At 38.5% G+C, this 21,090-nt stretch overlaps 1 protein-coding gene and 1 long non-coding RNA gene across 3 annotated transcripts in view; one reads left to right on the forward strand and one right to left on the reverse strand.

Moving 5' to 3' along the window:
- Positions 1–21,090, forward strand: part of LOC126378245 (uncharacterized) — a 380,400-nt gene that overhangs the window by 125,849 nt on the left and 233,461 nt on the right. The window lies entirely within an intron of this gene.
- Positions 1–21,090, reverse strand: part of LOC126378048 (titin-like) — a 795,425-nt gene that overhangs the window by 100,907 nt on the left and 673,428 nt on the right. For both annotated transcript variants that reach the window (XM_050026148.1, XM_050026147.1), the window contains one exon: positions 7,930–8,062. In XM_050026148.1, the coding sequence (XP_049882105.1) occupies positions 7,930–8,062 (133 nt within the window). The remainder of the gene's footprint in view (positions 1–7,929; positions 8,063–21,090) is intronic.

The raw sequence follows: 21,090 nt of genomic DNA on the forward strand, positions 1-21,090 counted from the left end.
AGATCTTACTAGGGGGTGACTTTCGGGAGGTTACTTATTGTATACATTGTAACTTATACATATACAACCTGCAATATACAGGTATATACAAGAAGAATAATGGAGAAGAGGAAGAAGACGAATTGTCAATCTGAAAAACACTAATGACGTCATCGGCACACGAGCCAGGGTTTAGCGCGAAAAAACCACATCACCAGCACGCTATGCAACCGCAACGCGACGTGACGCGAGATAAAATAAGGTCCTTGGTACACGCGACTACTGGGACATCTGCGATTTTAAGACGTTGCAATAGTAACCCCGACACCAGGGTTGATGAGGTTGGTAATCCACCTCACAACCCACACGATAGGAGAAGACTTTGCAATCCAAAGGAAAATACACGTACCTTATTATTCTATTGAAGACCTCAACGGTTGCAGAGGCGAAGATAGGAGCCATCGGTACGGCAATGCAGGACGGAAGGGGCAAGTCACAGGGACTGTAACCTGGAACCTGACAGAGGGCAGCAGCAACTGTCAGTACTATTCAGAGGCGGAGGACAGGAGTCCTAGTATGGCTTGATAATAGACTACTCTGGGCGCCATCCCACTTGCGTCAGACAGAGTACTGCGGGGCGGAAGGCAAGAGGGAAATCACTGCCCTATTTTTCACTAAAAAAAGTAGCATGGAAAATGCTGTACTGACTAGAGCGTAGCTCTTACTTATAGAAGAGCCAAGACTTTTATCTGTCTAAAAGTTAGGTTAGGTAATAAAGCTCTGACGCGGTTGTGTGCAGCTGCGTTCCCGTGTCCTCGCCACATGGCGGCAAGGAGGAACACCGTTGGGTTTTAGTGGGTATACCGGGTTTTCCGGGGAGTCCCACATAACCACGTCGTCCCCCCGGGCGGCGTGGTATGCGTAACGCATTTCCCAACGTAAAAAAAAAGGTAATAAAGCTCTTTATCCTGGCTGATCCCTTATCACCATAAGGTTCATCATATCCATCTTAGGACTTCGTATCAACAGTGGCTGCAAGTTGTCTTTGATTACTTGTGGCTCTGCCCACCCCATTTGGGATTACGGGCGTGAGTTTATGTATGTATGTATGTGTAAAGCTCTTTATACATAAGTTTCACGCTTTTTTACTGCCAGGAATGTTCCCAAAGTTGAAATATTCCCGAGAACATCACTGAGAGGAACTGATAATGTACTTAGCAGTATTGTCTGAAGTTAGTTGTGTAAGCCGAATCGCCCTAGGCACTCCGTTATTGTGCGTCTTCGAGCTGTGTTTCTCCATGTTCCCAGGTTAGGGATAGCCTCATAAGTTCTCAAATGACTTGACTCAGTTTGTGAAGAAGTTTTTAAACTGAAACGGATACCATATTTACATCAATCGATACTCTTTGCTTTTTACTGTTTGGTTTTTGCTTTTTTAAGTTTAGTACGATCTACTCTGAACCGGCGTGTGTGAAACGATTGACGAATGTGGAGGAAGCAAGAGAAGTGTGTGAGGCTCGAAGTAAATGGAATGTCATAGTCTCTGCTTACCCCGGTGGGAAATACGCGTGAGTTTATGTGTGTGTGTATGATAGTCTTTGCACAGATTATGTAGTTTATTTACCCTGTGGTTCGACGATTTTACGCATTCAGCGCTTATCGCTATATGCCAACTGTATCACTTGATATTCTCAGAATAATGAGCTGAATCATCCCTGTCAGTATTCGTTACTATGTCACTTACACCCCGTACAAGTACATACAAGTAGCCATACAAGTAGGTATGGATGTGAGTGACACCGTAGCAAATACTGAGGGGGATGATTCAGACCATGATTGTGAGTTGATATCAAGTGGAATGTGAAGTGAAAATTCATAAAACATAGTGTTTTTAAAATTATTTTCAGTTCCATACTTTTGCGATGGAAAATCCCACTTGATATCAACTCAGGATCATGTTCTGAATCATCCCTCGAAGTTTTCGTTATGTCACTACCACCCTGTATATTAAGGTTTTATGTCAAATAAAATATAATGAACTAGGTGTACTTTCCTTCCGCGTATGTTTATCCTTAGGTTTAATCTATCAATGTATACATTTTCGTCCAAATCGGTTCAGTAGTTTAGTAGACAATAGGTGGATGTACAGCGTTACTTTAGCATTTGTATTACATAAGATAAGATCACGCCTATTTCCTGTTGGGGCAGGCAGGCTACGGAATTCCACTCACTACTATCCTGACACACCACTTTCGCTTCTTCGACTTTCACCAAAGACTTTATTGTATACGTATTTTTATTAATTTGTAGTGACTCCAGTGAGTCACTCACTATTCCCTACCCTAGCTACCTAGCTCGTGTTCTCTCCACCCTTGCAGAACCCATGTTCTGTTGCAATTTACGTAAATTTTCTTATGTAAATTTCGAGGGATCTAACTACGGTTGTGACTAAGGATAACCGCTTGAAGGCATGAAACTAAGAAGTTATTAAATTTAACAACCCTTACTTAGTGTTAATTTTATTCATATTCTAAATGAGGTTTTATTAAATTACCTATATCAGTGGGTTATGAAGACAGTTCAGTGTTTATGTTTTAACAGCACATAATATCATCACCCTAGCATTATCCCGTTTTTCACAGGGTCCGCTTACATAACCTGAATATTTGACAGGTCCGGTTTTTTACAGAAGCTACTGCCTGTCTGACCTTCTAACCCGCGAAGGGAAAAAAAGCCCAATACAATAACATTTAACAGCGCAGAATATAATATTCGAATTATAGAAAAAAAACCTTCTAGGTCATCCTCCATTCTTCTCTCACTTTTTTTCTCAAGCCTCTCTCCTCCACTCTGTTCAACCAAATACGTCTTCACTCATAGCTTTTCTCTTTCACACACGTATCTTGCATCTCTGTCCCACGTACCTGTCTCTCTCTTATTCGTTCATCTTATATCATCTTACTCTTTTCTACCTACTCTTTCATACATCACACTTACTTTTGTTATAATATTAAATATAATTATTTTTTGGAAAAATATTTTTAACGTAAGAAAGGTATTATTTTGTGTGCTTGGGTACTTAATTAACGGATAATGAGAGGAGAAAAGGGCGTTTAGTGTTGCGTTTCATCTTTATTTTAAAACGTTTTTAAATATATTTTTTCAATTTTAATTATTTTTTTTTAATTACCTCCATCTGTAATTACTTTCATCTGTTTGACTCGTATGTCTGTGTCAAACGCAAGATTAGACGTTCGTACACTAGTAACAGATCTAGAATTTTCTGGAATTTTCTAGGTATAAATTTCCTGGAACGCGGTTGGTAGCAAAAGTTTATTGGAAATCGTTTGAAATATCACGTCTAATATACCGTACGTATAATATACGTCATCGTCGTCGGCAATAAGGCCGCCAGATTGTACTGTATCTATCATCATCTGTGTTAATTTGTTTTGTATGTTGTGTGCAATAGAGTATATTTGTATTGTATTGTATTGTATTGTCTATTTTATGAGAAATAAACGATTTGTGTCAACGCGACGTTTATTACAAAAATTGTGTATTTTTTTGTTAGAAATGACTTTTATATCACATTGATACTTATTTTTATGATTTTGGTTTGTTTTCTTCTTTTTTTTTTGTTAATTATTTTTGATCTTGGTTTTCGTTTTGTTTTCTTTTTTTTCTTTTTTCTATGTATTGATTTCCGTGTGGTTTCTGTCCTGTGTTGAATGTAATGTACCTGTTTGTTTGTGTCTGTGGTGTCCGGAAGTAATAAATGTTTCGTTCTTTCGTTCTTTCTTTCTTCTTTGATACATAATTGTTATGGACGATGGACAGATCCCTTGTCACAATCCGTTATTCCTTTCATACCTTTTAAAAAAGCCATCAGAAGGCAGGATCAAACATTATAGCTGAAGCTATGCTGATCTTGAACTGTCACGTGACGTCATGGCGGCATATCAAAGCACTTGGTCCATACGTTAAATGCACCTACTTTACTCGGTTAGCGTCTTCGTGTCTTCACGCTATGATGAGCTAAGGGCACAGAGAGGTGTAGCTAGAAAATCGTTAAAAACAACATGCAGATATTTGTGGTCAAGTTTGATGGTTTAGAATGGAAATTTTCTTGTATTGGGTTTATCCGTTTCATCATCCTCCTAGCATTATCCCGTTTTTCACAGGGTCTACCTGTCTGCGACTGCCTGTCTGACCTTCCAACCCGCGAAGGGAAAAACAACCTAATACTGGTTAAGTTACATACGTCCGAAAATGCATTTATCGGGAATGTGGGTTTCGTCACGATGTTTTCCTTCACGGCTAAGCGCATGATAATAATTCATGATCCAAACATGAATTCGAAAACAAATTCGACAATCATTGCTTTAGGCCTGTGCTGGATTCGAAACTGCGACCTCAAAGTGAGAGGCAAGCGTTCTACCAGCGGTGTGGCGGGTTTTGGGTTTATCCGTAGGATTTGGTAAATTTAACTTATACATTGTGGGGTTTTTATTGTATTAATATTTTTTATGTATTTATGAAAAAAATACATTTTGTGACGGTTTGACAACGACACGTCTGTCATAAAAAACGTTGTAACCAGTCTTTTTCTCTTAGCGGCATCCTTTTCTAACGCACAGTAGCGTCCTTGTCTTTGTGTACTGAAATGGTCATGGAGAAGAAGTGGAAAAGTGAAAATAAAGAAAGAGTGGGAGTAGAATAACTGTTATTTCACTTCCAGTGCGGAGTCAAGTGCAGTGTTTCGTGTAATGTTCAAGTGTCGCGTAAAGTACGAAATAATGTGAAGTGACGGTGACGAAGTTAAACCGCGTATGTCTGTGGAAGTGCTGTACAGCATGTATGAGGAGCGTTTAAAGCAAGAAGAGCCAGTTCAGTTTCAATGTAGAAGTATAAAAGTGAAAGTGAAGAAATAGTGGGAGTAGAATAACCACTATTATTTCACTTCCAGTGCAGAGTCAAGTGCAATGTTTAGTGTAGTGTTTCGTGAAGTTTTCAAGTGACGCGTAAAGTGCGAAGTAAAGTTAAGTGATGGTGTCGAATTTAAACCGCCTAGCTATACTGCGTGTGTAGAGAATAAATTAGTTTTCTTTTGGACTTGAGTGAGTTTCCTTACCATCCCGAAATCCACATCCGTAACAATACAAAGCACTACAGTTATATTTCGTCATTCATTTCTTGGCTAAAAAGAAGCTTGGAAAGGGAATCTGGATGCATTTGAAGGGGACTGGCAAACATCTACCTGGACAAGGAACTGTGGAAGAAGAGACCTCCCCGGTCATTGCTCAGCAGTGGTACACGATAAGCTTGACAAAAAATATACTTGTCTTACTGTATCTCTCCACTAGTAAAATATTTTAAATTGACTGAAATAAATAAAATGACTCCTACACAATCGAAGACAGCGACCGAGTTGCTTAATAATTGGTGTAATTTAATCCCTCACATGACACATGAGATGCGCAGCCGGCGATCAAATCTGGAATGCACTTGCCGACACAATGACTTGCAGTAATTAATCTAACATTAAAATGTTATTTTAATTTTATAGCATTTATCTCGTGCTTAGGAAAAAAATACAAACAGAATAACATAGCATAATACTTATGTAGTAGGCTGAGCTGTAGGCCATCTACGGGGTCCACAGGTGGCGGATAGTGGAACGGCCATCAGATATTATGGTTAGCTGCGAATATAAAAATAAGCAGTCCCCGACCAAACAGCGACAGAATTAGCAGAACGTAGTGGGTAGCTCACTGGGACGGGCTAACCTATAAAATGCTACTTAGGTTCTATGACGATCTTGTGACGTAGCGAGTAGGCGCCGCTACTTCAAAAGCGCACCCCTGATGCCGGGCAGCAGCGGTATCAGTACTGGTTAGAGGTTGAGGAAATGGATTCTGGTAGGGCTCTAGCTAGAACATCACCGATTGAGAAATTGGTCGGTGTACTGCGGAACGGAAGGCGATTGGGGCAACCACCGTTCTACACGCCCTATCTATGGAGTATTGAAGGCGATTACTCCACCGACAAGAGCGCAGCTCTTAAATAAAGAGAGAGAGAATACTTATGTGTATGTGTGTGTGTATTTTTGTTATTTTTTCCTTAATACAGTATCACGCTTGTATTCCCGTAGGGGTAGGCAGAGGTGTATAGTACATAGAGCACAACACTCACTCGCCAAGTAAATGTAATAGGGTCGAGGCTAATGCCATTAAGCGGACACAAATCCTGGAAATCATGTGAGATCAATTATCTATAACGGCCTCCGTGGTCCATTGGTTGAGTGGTTACTTTTTACTAAACGTCAAAACACGAAATTACTATGGAATTTGTATGAACAAGCACACTGTGACGTCATAGAAAACGTGATAAAATGTCGGACTTATTGTTACGTTTTCCTTGATTAGAAAATTCATAAATAAGTACAATAGAATAAAGGGAAGGTTTTTCGTTAGTTTTACATCTGTCTTTATTTAGTTATCAAAATTTAATGTAATTTATCTTAAACCTAGTACATAATCCAATTTCAAACAATCTGGTGATCAGACTGCGAAGATGTTAGTGATATGTCGGCACCAGGAGTCGAACCCAGGACCACTAATTTGAGAGACCAACTCTCTAACCACAAGACCTAGTCCGCCGTTTATAAAAATATAAACTGGAAGGTAAATATAATGAATAAAAGGAACTCATTTTTTTTTGTATTTAAACTCAATATTACGAAGAAACAAATTGACTTCTAACACAAGACCGATGAGTCACTTCAAGAACTTTGTATGGCATTATGCATTCAAACTCATAAGCAAGTGAGTGAGTAACTCACGAGTGAGTGAGTTATGAGTTCCAAAGTTATGCTTTTTACTTCACTTTGAACGAACGAAGCCAACGAAGTTAAAATTGAAGTCCTATCGCTTTCTGAAGAGTTTATAATTGTTATTCAGTTAAAGGTTATTTCACTGCGGAAAACTTTGTACCCCAATATGTACAGATTATGACGATAAACTAATATAATTCTACGCTTTATAGGTGTGACGTAGGTACGGTCACTACCTTCAGCGCTCCCCTTTGTCCGGCCAAGTAGTTAATGCCATCTGCAATATCTTTTTCACCATAAGTGTGGGCATCTAGGTGTTGGCGATGCGATGAATGATACAGCTGGTCAATTTTCTTGACAGCACTTTTATTAAATTTTATATTATAAAATTTTAAGACACGATACACCTTACGCAGATTCTAGATTCTAGAAGAAGAGGGCAAGTATTGCCATATTTAAAATATGAAATATAATTTTGTTGAGGATGCCAACAATAAGGTCACACGGGGCCCGTGCCCAGGGCCCCCATTTTTGGGGGGCCCCGAAGGATCCACAATTTCTCTCACACATTTATTTTCAAAACATTTTTTTCGGGGACACTTTTTTCACAAATCAAGAATCTTATCAGAAGGTTAGATTTACAAGGCATATCATAATATTATTACACCATTATATTATCGATGACTGCCACTTTTCCAAAAACCAAAATACCTATGCTGTATTTGATTAGGTACATATAAATGGGTTCATTGGTACTTAGTAAAAAATGTAAGTGTTTTTCTTTCCAATTTGCTTTCTTTACTTTCAAAAAAGGCCCCAAATTCTTGTGTGCCCAAGAACCCTAGCCTAGTTTAAGACGGCGCTGGCCATCTGCGGCAAATCTACAATAAGTCACGTCAAAAAATAACTACGGTCACGAGCATTAATATGAATACACTTTGGTACCATGTCACATTAACTTTTTTGACAAATTGAACTGTAAGTCTCACTAAATGTCAAATATGTTAGTGCGACAGAGTCCTTAAGTGGGTACATTATATTGCTCATGACTGTACATCATCCCCTTAGAAAAAAAAAACAAATTTTATCGTAAAAAATAATTAAATTGTACTCACGAGTATATGGGCGAGTCGTGGCCTTGCTTGTACCAGATAACCAGCCCCATCCTGTCGCCAGGCAGCGTCGGTGTGACGTCACAAGGTAGCTCCACCCCCCCTCCGGTGGGCGCGTGCAGTGATTCTATTGAGGCTGCAACAAGAAAGGTTAGGTTAGAATTGAGGTAAGGGAGAGAAATACAGTCTTTTTTTGGTGTGATTTATTGAACCCCAGTACCGGACTTACACCGTTACGACTTTTTCTGTACTTTTTACCGACTTCAAAAAAGGAGGAGTTTCTCAATTCGACCGTGTATATATACATATATATATTATTGTGTATTTTTTTTTATTTTATATATGTATATATATTTTATGTTTGTTCGGGGATAACTTCGTCGTGTATGAACCGATTTTGATAATTCTTTTTTTTACGTTTCTGTTAATATGTAATTTCGTGTAAGCTTATTTGTTTTTCTACTGGTTTTAGCTACTGTGATGTCCTCTAATAGTAAATACTTTCTTTCTTTCTTTTAAATTGGGATAGAGCCGTGATCTTATGTCATTGTTTCTTCTATCATCTTTTTGCTAAGAGGAAATCTATGTTACGCTACACGCAAAGCTCCTCAATCGTTTACATAGAAACTTTACGAGCGCATAAATAAACCTTTTTCACCAAATACACACATAAACAGCCTTTAAACGTCCCACTGAGGAGCTCGGTGGCGCAGCGGTAAACACGCTCGGTCTGCGATTGTTGAAGTTAAGCTACTTTCGCAAAGGCCGGTCATAGGATGGGTAACCACAAAAAAAAAGTTTTCATCTCGAGCTCCTCCGTGCTTCGGAAGGCACGTTAAGCCTTTGGTCCCGGCTGCATTAGCAGTCGTTAATAACCACCAATCCGCACTGGGCCCGCGTGGTGGTTTAAGGCCCGATCTCCCTATCCATCCATAGGGAAGGCCCGTGCCCCAGCATTGGGGACGTTAATGGGCTGGTGATGATAATACGTCCCACTGCTGGGCACAGGCCTCCCCTCAACCAACCGGAGGGGGTATGGAGCATACTCTAACACGCTGCTCTAATGCTGGTGGAGGTGCTTTTACGACTAATAGCCGGGACCAACGGCTTAACGTGCCCTCCGAAATACGGAATCATCTTACTTTTTCGGACAATCAGGTGATTCAAGCCTGAAAAGTCCTTACCAAACAAAGGACAGTCTCACAAAGTGATTTCGACAATGACCCCATCGGGAATCGAACCCTGAACTCCAGATCGTGAGCCTATCGCTCTAACCACTAGACCACGGAGGCTGTTTCACCAAATAACCGAAAGCAACTTCTAAGCCCCAAAGGCTTTATTTACAACTCATCAATAACGTTTGACACCCACCACTAACACTTTCCCACCATCATTACCTCCTATAACGAGGCTTCGAGGAGCGACCATTAAAATAATACCCCACTGTTGGGTGTAATTTTGTCCCGATATTTTTCGACATCCTTTTATCGGGCCTTGATGGGCTTGAGGCGTTTTCGGACGGGTGATTATTGGCTTCCAATAGCCTGTGGCTGCGAAGAAAAATAAAAGATAGACAGGGTAAGTTTGAGTCGGGATTGTGGGTTCCGTACAGGTCAATGTGTCAAAGTTATTTATTTATTTATTGTATTGCCTCTCAAGATTCAGGTCTCCTAGTTTGAGACAGGGTTACCTTCTGCTTTTAAATAGCCACCAACAAAATTATATTTTATTGTTCATGTAACGTTTAATAATATGTAAATTGTTGTTGTTGTTGTGTGTGAAAAAAAAATATTTATTATTATCATCATTACTTTGGCGGCGAGGGTGTGCTGCCGATAGGCAGAGAGAAAGCAGTTAGGCATAGTTCCAAAATCAAACAGAAAAACTTCTATGGTGTATCTTTTTTCTAGACAAATTTAAAGATTATACATAGTAAACTAGTAGCAGTAGTGATCTTTATTTCTCTCTGTTTTATGTATCTTTGCTTTCGAGCAAAACAAGTAATGTGTTTGCAATGTTATGACCTCTTAAGTGCGAACGGGTAAGTAAATCTGAGGTGCTAAAAGCTTTAGGATTTGGCCCGCTGGGATGCGGGCCCCTAAAACGGACGCTTACTCGGCCAAACCTGTTGAAAGGAAGATATTCTTCATTGACGACTCTTCATACGTGAAATTGTTCTTATTGGATAGGGAATTCTATATCTCTATTTGTTATTTGCTTTAAATAGAAGGAACAAAAATAAAATTGCTATCCAAAATTCTAGGCAAAGTAAAATTCATCTTTTTTTGGAGTTATGTATATATTACAATAAAATAATTGGGAAATAGGCATGAGTTTATGTATGTATGTATGTATGTACAATAAAATACCTGAGCGTATTTTGAATTTGTCAGAAGCTTACTTTATGTCATCATCATCATCAATTTCAGAGCCACGCTCTTGTCGATGCAGCATTTTCCATGCTACTTTCTTTGGGAAAAATAGGGCAGTGGTTTCCCTCTTGCCTTCCGCCCCGCAGTACTCTGTCTGACGCAAGTGGGATGGCGCCCAGAGTAGTCTATTACAAAGCCATACTAGGACTCCTATCCTCCGCCCCTGAATAGTACTGACAGTTATTGCTACTTTATGTATAAAAGCTTATTATAAGATTAATGATTACCTAAATGATAAATGTGTTTCTCTAGTTATTAAATAACTTGTAATGTATATTATACCTACATTGATTTAAAAGATGTGTTGCTGTTACAGTTTCTTGTCATTTCATCTCCTCAGCCATAACACCTTGCGAAATGACGTAAATTCAAAAATGTTGTATTGATCTTCAACAAGTTTATCTATGATAATTATGTTGGATAAATGATTCTGATTCTTTGGCAGTACTAAGCCATTTCTTTTAGTATTTCAATGTTTTTTATGACTACGTAGAAGATTTTATCTATAATAATTCATCATCATCATCAGTTTAACAGCCACGCCCTTGTCCGCCTAAGAGCGTTAGGCTCACGATCCGGAGGTCCCGGGTTCGAATCCCGGTAGGGAAATATCACAAAAAATACTTTGTGATCCCTTGTTTGGTTAGGACATTACAGGATGATCACCTGATAGTCCGAAAGTAAGATGATCCGTGCTTCGGAAGGCACGTTAAGCCGTTGGTGCCAGTAACTACTTACTGATGTAAGTAAGTAGTCGTTACATGAGTCATATCAGGGCCCTTCGGCGGCTCAATAGTAACCCTGACACCAGGGTTGATGAGGTTGATAATCCACCTCACAACCCACACGAGAGAAGAGAAGATTCCGGGTATACAAGCCTAAACTTGCTTTGCTTTGTTGATAATTTCCAATCAACAAGCGCGAACCAATATTATGACTGTCAAAGGAAAAAGCTACTGCAACACAATATTGCAGCGCAGATAATAAAATTGAACCTCTAACACCGGCATGAACATCAATTTGCATCACAGTCGTTTTATATGAGTACAGTTTGCGAGACTCGCAACTAGCGCTAGTTGCGAACCCGCAGATTAAAGTTTTATTTTAAAAAACGAATTGCAGTATTCATGTAGGAAGTGAGTAGAAAGTAAGAGAGAATACCATGGAAGGATAATGAATAGGGATTTGGTTGTTTATGGTATGAATTTAGGATGGAAATTTAAAAAAAATATAAAATGTTTGTTCATTGTTCGATTGTCGTCGGAATATAAGAGGAATTTGTTTCTTGAAAATAAAAGATATATTTTTTTACTTCATATCCTACATTCATTATCTGCGTTTCTACATAGTCCGCTAACATAACCTGAAGACTGTTACTGTGTACGATTTTTTATAATTAATAAAACGGTTTTTGTAAAACTAAATAAGGTATTAGGGATTGCAGTTTCTTATAAGGTTGCCAGGAATAAATTGCTATGTGAACAAGGCCGGCTGCTGTGACTTTTTGTATTTTTGTTTTATGAGTATCCCTATATACTCTTAATTTAAGTTAATTTGTATTAATGTTACTTAAGTTAATGAAATTGTAACGAAAACTTTGAGAGATGATGCAGACCATGAGACAGCAATATTGCTATTTGACATTTGTTTGCATCGCCCACTTAATTTTGTTTGCGCAAATGTCAAATTGCAATATTGCTTTCTTAGATGAATTGCTCTGATGTGGCCATTTCAACCCCCCAGGTGGAATTTTTCGTCGCGAAAGTATGACACTGAAAATAATAATCAGAAATTACTACAATTTTCATGAATTTTCTAAAAGAATATTTCACTTGATATCAACTGTACGTTATGTACAGTCATGAGCAATATAATGTACCCACTTTAGGACTCTGTCGCATTAGCATATTTGACATTTAGTGAGACTTACAGTTCAATTTGTCAAAAAGTTAATGTGACATGGTACCAAAGTGTATACATATTCATGCTCGTAACCGTATGTATGTTTCCATTTTCCGTCGACAGTTTAAAGCCGAATCGTGCACTTCAAACCATTCGCATAAACATTGTTAATCAGAAAGAAGAGTAATTTATTCAAAATGGGCGCATAAAGCATGAAATGGCTGCGGATACAATTTGTATTCTAATTCAGTAATCTAACGACAGCACAGATATGGAATTAGGACTTGTGAGGTCACAGGAAACATTATGGCCACCGTTTTCTTAGAAAAGAAAACAGGAAGAAACAGAAGTAGAGAGCGTTGAGGGCCGTAACGAAACGGAAAATTCCACTCTAATCTTCTTCTTCTTCTATCGTGTGAGCTGTGTGGAGTATCAACCTCATCAACCCTGGTGTCTGGGTTATTATTGAGCTTACTTCCGTAAGTAGTAACCGGGATCAACGGCTTAACGTGCCTTCCGAAGCACGGTTCATCTTATTCCACTCGATATTACCTCAGAATCATGGTCTGAATCATCCCCCTCTGTATTCGTTATGATGTCACTTACTCTTTGTGTATTTTGTATGTAGAAATGAAAAACATACTTTTTGTTAGATATAAAAAAAATCTCAAATTACTAAATATAATAAAACAAATTTCCTCACGTCAGTCGTTCTAAACATGATAAATTCAAAAAATAATGGACGGATTTTCATACGGTTTTTACCCGTTGTATGGAGTGAGTTAAGAGGAAGGTTTAAATGTATTATAATATGCGAATTAATAAGAGAAAATATATTCGAAATATTTACTGAATAGCCAAAATTCACGCTTTTCAATCAACACTAATTTAAGAGCGACGCTCTTGTCAGGGTAGCATTCTCCATGCTACTTTTTTAGGGAAAAATAGGGCAGTGGTTTCCCTCCGGACTTTTACCCCGCAGTACGCGAGTGGGATGACGCCCAGAGTAGTCTATTTCAAAGCCGTTCTAGGACTCCTGTCCGCCGCCTCTGAATAGTATTGACAGTTACTGCTGCCCTCTGTCAGGTTCCAGGTTACTGTCCCTGTGACTTGCCCCTTGTAATATTGACTCGCACGCATATTTATTTAATTTATTATCTTCTTTGTTGACATTCTTTTATTATCGATGATCATGTTTATGTTGTTACCGTTTATATTGTCTCTAAAATGTGTCGTATAACTAAATGTGAAATAAATGAATCTAATCTAATCTATCCGCCTCTGCTTTTCAATCAATAATTCTTTATTGTACAAATAACATATAGGACAGGTAGAAACAGGCGGGCTTATTGCTAAACGGCAATTGCTTTTCAAGATTTGTATTCCTCAGTAGTCGCATGATGTCTAAATCCATATCTGTCATTGAGTCATACTAATTGATTCCGTTGTTAGGCTTTGTGATTATCTAATTCGTCTTTTGCCGTTTCGTGTCTAAGTGCTGTTTGCTAAAACGTAACCGTAAAACAAGACGAATGGATAACGATTCGAATCGTTTTACGTTTTTACGTTGCTTGTAAACAAGCGGAATACATTACTAATAATCTTCTAATATTTAAGTTGCCTCCGTGGTCCAGTAGTTGAGCGGTGGGCTAACGGGCCGGAGGTCCCGCGTGCAAATCCCGGTGGGGACGTATCACAAAAATCACTTTGTGATCCCTAAATTGGTTAGGAAATTACAGGCTGATCACCTGATTGTCCGAAAGTAAGATGATCCGTGCTTCGGAAGGCACGTTAAGCCGTTGGTCCCGGTTACTACTTATTGATGCAAGTTAGTAGTCGTTACGTAACCAAACTATATAATAGGGACCATAAAGTGATTTTTGTGGTATGTCCCCACCGGGATTCGATCCCGGGACCTCCGGATCGTGAGCCCAACGCCGTTATTGTATTCTACCCTGCTGAATGCTCAACCATTACAGGACAGTGGTCTGATTTTCATTTCCCGTTTTCTTATGGTCCTTCTGAAGTTAGAGGTTTGTACTTGGGATAGCGGTTGCTGCCTCTTTAGATCACATCTGGGTGTTCCTGGATGTCCGTTTCGTTTTGTCTATTATGATTATAAAATATTATATGTATATTGGCCCCGATTCCTGCAGACACCGCCTAATTTTATTTTAGGTTATATCCGTCATTTTCGTATCCGTCGAAAAGGAAAGGGACGGATGATTCACAGCTCTTAATTTTAGGAAGAATGAGTAAATGAATAAATAACCCGGGCGAATCAAAAGGTACGTCGCTGGTATGCATTCCGTTTGACGTGCTGTCTACTTAACTTTGTCGGGTTATTGACGGATGTAAAATTTTTAGACGGTTTTTTTTTTTTTTTTTATTAAAAGTAATAATAAACATTTTACAATCAAAAAACGGTGTCTCATAAACCTATAGACAGATTTTTCTGTACACCGCAACTCATCGTCTGTTTTTACATTTTGTAGGTAGATACAATAAAGATATACTAGATGGATACACACGGTAGTGAAGAAGTAGGTAGTTCGCTCGTTACCGCTTGCTAAACAAGTTGAACCTCACACGACATAACTATAAATAAATACTTACTGACGAGTTTGTTATTGAGTGACTGACAGTAGGTACCTGCCTTGGATTTCAACTACAGAGTGTTCATTCAAAGAGGTAAATTAAAGTAATTTCTAGTAATTGTATTGTTAGTTTGGATTATTTATTGTTATATCGGTTATTAATTTATTTGGACTATGTTAGCAGATTATTAGTGGGCAGTTGAATTATATTAATATGTTAGATGTTTTAGGAAATGTGTTTTAATTTTATGTTTAATATTTGTAGTATTTATTTCATCCTTTAAGCTTTTAGGTAGATCGTTCATTAGTTTAGGAATAATGTATTTATTTTGACGTTCACCATACGTATTGTATGTTTTAGGAACGATAAATTTAGGTTTATTAGCACTTCTTAGAAGTCGTTTATATACCGTAGGTTTTTGTAGGTCTATGTTGAAGAATTGTTCCACAAGCAAGGTATGTTTAATTTTTTCTTGGATGGGCAGAATTCCACAAAATTTGAATAGTTTATTATAATCGTTATTAAATTCGAGTTTTATTTTGGGAGGCACGATATTCTTTAGAATTCTTAGCTGTAGTTCATGGATGAGATACAGATGCGATTTACAAGTTCTACTATAACTACTCAATCCGTACTGAATTATTGATTCAGCTAAAGCCTTATAAAGTGATAGTAGTATGGGGTAGGGAATTTTGTACCTGATAATGCAGAACTTTGCAAGTATAGCCCTTAATTTGTTGCATACTTTATTTATATGTGGAACCCATTTAAAGCGGCTGTCTATTACTAAACCTAGGTAGGTTTGCTCGTCCACTAAAATTTATTGGTTGGTTTAGATTTGTGCTTAAAATTGACGTGTGTTCCATAAATTTTATGCTTGTCGATTACCCGTCCCTTTCCTTTTCGGCGGATAAGAAAATGACAGATATAACTTAAAATAAAATTAGATGGTATTTACAGGAATTAGCACCATTATGACGTTTATTTAATTATCGCACTCACATCACATGCACCATAGCTACACACTGCTTCCACTACTCAATTATAGATCCTTCTTTTAGTGTAATATTTCTTTCTTTTATTGATTTGTTTCTGCTTTCCATGTGTAACACTAAGTCGTTTTTTTTGTACTCTTTATTTATTTTTTAAAATTTATTGTGCGGGTACTCGCGTTGCACCGATCGGCGTGGGTTGAAAATCAGTGTTGCCCTCTAGGTAAATTTTCACTGAACCCTGGCTTTTTTGGTAAACTGCGGCACCCATATACCTTTATGTTTTCCAACTAAATATTAATATTAATGTGTGTATATTTGAATGTTGTAAATGTATATGTGAGTCGTAGATTTTTTACCTAAATAAACTTTTTTATTATTATTATTGTATGTCTTTTTCATATCTCGGGCCTATGGAGGCCCGGACTTTTGGAAGGCGTGCGTGGGGCCGAAGCCAACATGACACCCGACGCGTAATACAAGCGTCTTTGAAGATCGCATTCCAAGCGAATTAAGTGGAAGATTACTTCATAGCTGAACGCCTGACTATTTTAATTATTCTCCATCACCTTCGCCTTTGGAAGAATTGGTCGGCCACTACACTGCGATCGAACCTATTGTAGGCCCCAAACTGGTTATTATTATTATTATTATTATTATTATTATTATAGGTCCGGTTACCCAAAAAAGAACAAAGGAAGGATTATTTTTATGCTATCAAATAAAAATAACTTAAAAGCTCATAATTAATGTATAGCCATATCTATTCAAAGATGACCAACCCTACGAAATGTCAATTGTGATTACAATGACATTAGGACGCCATACATACTTATCATTAAACGGGGGGTGAAGGGGGGGGGGGGGGGGAGGGGAGGGGGGTAAAAGCAAATTATACGTTTATACAGTCGCTATGTCTTGTCGTCAATGCCTTTTTTAACCTGTATTTGTTATGCAGGACAGGTCATAACTAATCAATAAAAGCTAGCGCTCATAAATATTGCTTCAAATAGGGTTGCCACCCACACTACCCTTTAATTAAATTGTCGTATGTGTATTGTGTGTGTGTCGTTAAGCCGTTGGTCCCGGCTATTAGCCGTAAAAACACCTCCACCAACCCGCAGTGGAGCAGCGTGGTGGAGTATGCTCCATACCCCCTCCGGTTGAGTGAGGGGAGGCCTGTGCCCAACAGTGGGACGTATTCGTTATGTGTATTTATTCAAATTACTATTTTATCTTTCTAATTTATTTTTATAAAACCATTTCTAACAAATTCTTTTTGACAAACAAACACTTTTGTTGTGTACAAATACACGGCTATATCCCAATTGGGGTAGTGAGATGAACTAAAAACCCACACCTCACAAAGTCTTCTGTTAGACCAACGTGATAGGTGGTGAGCCGTATCGCTGTCTATAACTAAAATAAAAATAAAAAATGTTATCTGTTGTGTAATGCAATAATACTTCCATCACCATCATCAGCCCATTAACGTCCCCACTGCTGGGGCACGGGCCTTCCCTATGGATGGAATAGGGAGATCGGGCCTTAAACCACCAAACGGGGGCCCAGTGCGGATTGTTGGTTATTAACGACTGCTAATGTAGCCGGGACCAACGGCTTAACGTGCCTTCCGAAGCACGGAGGAGCTCGAGATGAAAAATTTTTCTTTATTTTTTTTACTTATTATTTTAAAAGATGCTTATCGGAGGATTGTCCGGAGATCACGCAAAGTCGAGAGGAGTGGAAAAATCAAGGGGAGGCCTTTGCCCAGCAGTGGGATCGGATAGGATAGATAAGATTTTAAAAGGTTTTTTTTTATCACTGTAGAGTGAATTTTATTCCATTTCCATTTTTATACTGTTTGACATTAAAAAAACTCAAGTTATGTAACCCGCATTTGGTAAAATATTCTGCTACACGCAAATAATTATTTGTCATTTTGCGTCTGTGTAAAATAACATATTTAAAATATTAATTTGGATAAAAATATGCAGGTAGGTAACAGAAAAAAGTTGATTTAATTTTTATTTCAAAAGCATTAATTTTCTTGCCTTTTTTAAAATCTGCAGATACTAGTTTTAATTTAGTCTTAGTCAAAAAAGTACTATATTTCTGTTAAAGTAAAGTGGCAACCCTAGCTGAACATGATAAACTGTCTGTGATTACATTCAGCAAGTATTGATTCATATATCGCGTGTTGTTGATAAAATGTAAATATCACAGAGTTTCACAGCGATTTGTTAAAAAAAAAAAAACAATTTGAATAAATACTCGAGGTAATTTGAAGAGGTTGTATAAATATAAATATTACAATGTTTAATGTTCGCTTCTATGCCGGGTTGGAAGCGAAAAAACAACACTTTTCAGCAGGTCTGTCCGGGCATGTTCGAATTATTTTTTTTAACAGTTTTGTATACCTACATGTTGTAAACAATGTTGTATACAGAACAGGGTCAACAAAAAAAAATCGACTAACACAAGACAGACGAACGGATATTTTTTTTATAATTGTTACATACATACATAAACTCACGCCTATTTCCCACCGGGGTAAGCAGAGACTATAGAATTCCATTTTCTTCGGTCCTGACACACTTCCCTTGCTTCCTCAACATTCATCAATCGTTTCATACACGCACGCCGGTTCAGAGTAGATCGTACTAAACCTTTTCTAAGGACATCTCCAATTTGGTGAGTGTAAGTCCTTCTAGGTCTTCCTCTGCCAGCCCTACCATCAACTTTCGCTTTATATACAGCTTTCGCAATTCTATTATCCTTCCCGCTCTACGTGTCCAATCTTAGTCACTATATCGGCTCGTGTCGTATCGTTTTTTCGTGTAGTTAACGGATTCTGTGGTCCAGTGGTTGAGCGTTGGGGTCACGATCTGGAGGTCCCGGGTGCGAATCCCGGTGGGGACATATCACAAGAATCACTTTGTGATCCCTAGTTTGGTTAGGACATTACAGGCTGATCACCTGATTGTTCAAAAAGTAAGATAATCCGTGCTTCGGAAGGCACGTTAAGCCGTTGGTCCCGGTTACTAAGTAGTCGTTACATGAGCCATGTCAGGGGCCTTTGGCGGCTCAATAATAACCCTGACACCAGGGTTGATGAGGTTGGTAATTCACCTCACAACCCACACGATAGAAGAAGATTACGTAAATAAATCCACTCAATTATGGGTATATTCATTATTAATGTTTGGATCATATTAATTGAGACCATGAGGTTTTTAGGAGTTTTAAGACTATTACATGGGACTTAAAAACCTTAGTTGCCAAAGAGTCATCATCACCAGCCCATTAACGTCCCCACTGCTGGGGCACGGGCCTTCCCTATGGATGGGTACAGATCGGGCCTTAAACCACCACACGGGCCCAGTGCGGATTGGTGGTTATTAACGACTGCTAATGCAGCCGGGACCAACGGCTTAACGTGCCTTCCGAAGCACGGAGGAGCTCGAGATGAAAACTTTTTCTGTGGTCACCCATTATGATCGGCCTTTGCGAAAGTTGCTTAACTTCAACAATCGCAGACCGAGCGCGTTTACCGCTGTGCCACCGACCTCCTCAAAGAGTAGGTATACTATAAACTTCTGAAGAAGAAGGCGGAGGGTTAGGAAGGGGGGGTGTATGTTCACCTACTTCAATCATTTCCGTGCTGTCTAAAGCGTATGTGGGAGTGAGAGAGCCTGTTCGCGCGCTCCCTCTTTCTGTAGCGATTACAATTATATAAAATATGTATGTTACTATAGCCTTTAAACGTGTTAAAGTGAAACACATAATAACGGGTTCTTACCGCGTTTAAAGCAGGGATGTGAGACTCCCGATATTTCGACACTGTTGCAAGTGCTATGATCACGGGATGAATGATGAGACCACCAAACCGACCGCGACCGCGTAAACTTAAAACAATGTATATTAAAAGTGGCTGCAAGTTGTCTTCTGGTTGATTGTAGAGTTGCGGCTCTGCTCACCCTGATAGGGATAACAGAAACTCGCCGCTATATCCCCATCGGAGTAGTCAGAGGTACGGTCACGAGCATTAATATGTATACACTTTGGTACCATGTCACATTAACTTTTTGACAATTTGAACTGTAAGTCTCACTAAATGTTAAATATGTTAGTGCGACAGAATCCTAAAGTGGGTACATTATATTGCTCATGACTGTAGATCCATCGAAAACACATATACTGTTATATTAGAGATATTAGAGAGAAAAATGAGCGCGATTTCATACACGTATGTGTTACATACACACAATTTACATACAATTTCAAAAGTTCCCAAGGAACATAAGCGTACATGGAAAGTGTCTTAACCCTACAACGCCCCATATTTCACGAAGCATACATTTTGACCCACTTCTGGTTAACTGCAAACCTCAAAGTTTGTCTTAATTAACCATAAAATATACGGGTTAAAAGAATTTAAACTTCCAAAGTACAATGCTGTTCACGGTAAAATTAAATTATGTTTTGTGAGGTTTTTAGGGTCCCGTAACTTAAATGTCATAGGAAATGTAAATATTTAAAACCTTGGATAAAGTTCTGTTTATAAAAGAGACCTGGGGGTTTAAAAAGGTCAAATTGAAACAATGTTGTTGTTGACAATGCACACTTACTTTTACATGCGCAAATGTCAAATTACAATATTGCTTTTTATATGAATTGCTTCAATGTGGCCGTTTTAGACCGCCAGTTCTCTTTTCTTTTTTTTTGACGTGACTTATTGTAGATTTGCCGCAGATGGCATTAACTACTTGGCCGGACAAATGGGGAGCGCTGAAGGCTCTCACCCGGTCGCTGAAGGCTCTCACCCGGTAAACCGCCAGTTCTCGATTGGATTGAAAATACAAATATAAAACATATGTTTGGTTTAACCTCCTAAGACCGAGATTTCCAGACACAATAGTTAAACAATGGGATTTAAATTTAAAGGAAAATCTTTCAATTTCAATTTTTACATTTTTCCTCGCCTTATGGTTGTCTGGACGAAATCGCTTTAAGCGATAAGGCCGCCATTTGCGATGGACCTAGTTAAGAGTCTTTTGTAATTATTTATTTTTATTTTGGTGGTGGTGGTTTTTGTGTTTCAGAGGGATTGTGTCCTCTAACATGATGGACTAATGTTATGGGCGATAGGCTGATCCCTTATCACCACAAGGTTCATCATATCCATCTTTGGACTTCGTATCAACAGTGGCTGCAAGTTGTCTTTGATTACTTGTGGC

This window comes from Pectinophora gossypiella, chromosome 25 (assembly GCF_024362695.1).
Source record: "Pectinophora gossypiella chromosome 25, ilPecGoss1.1, whole genome shotgun sequence".
Taxonomy (NCBI): Eukaryota; Metazoa; Arthropoda; class Insecta; order Lepidoptera; family Gelechiidae; genus Pectinophora; species Pectinophora gossypiella.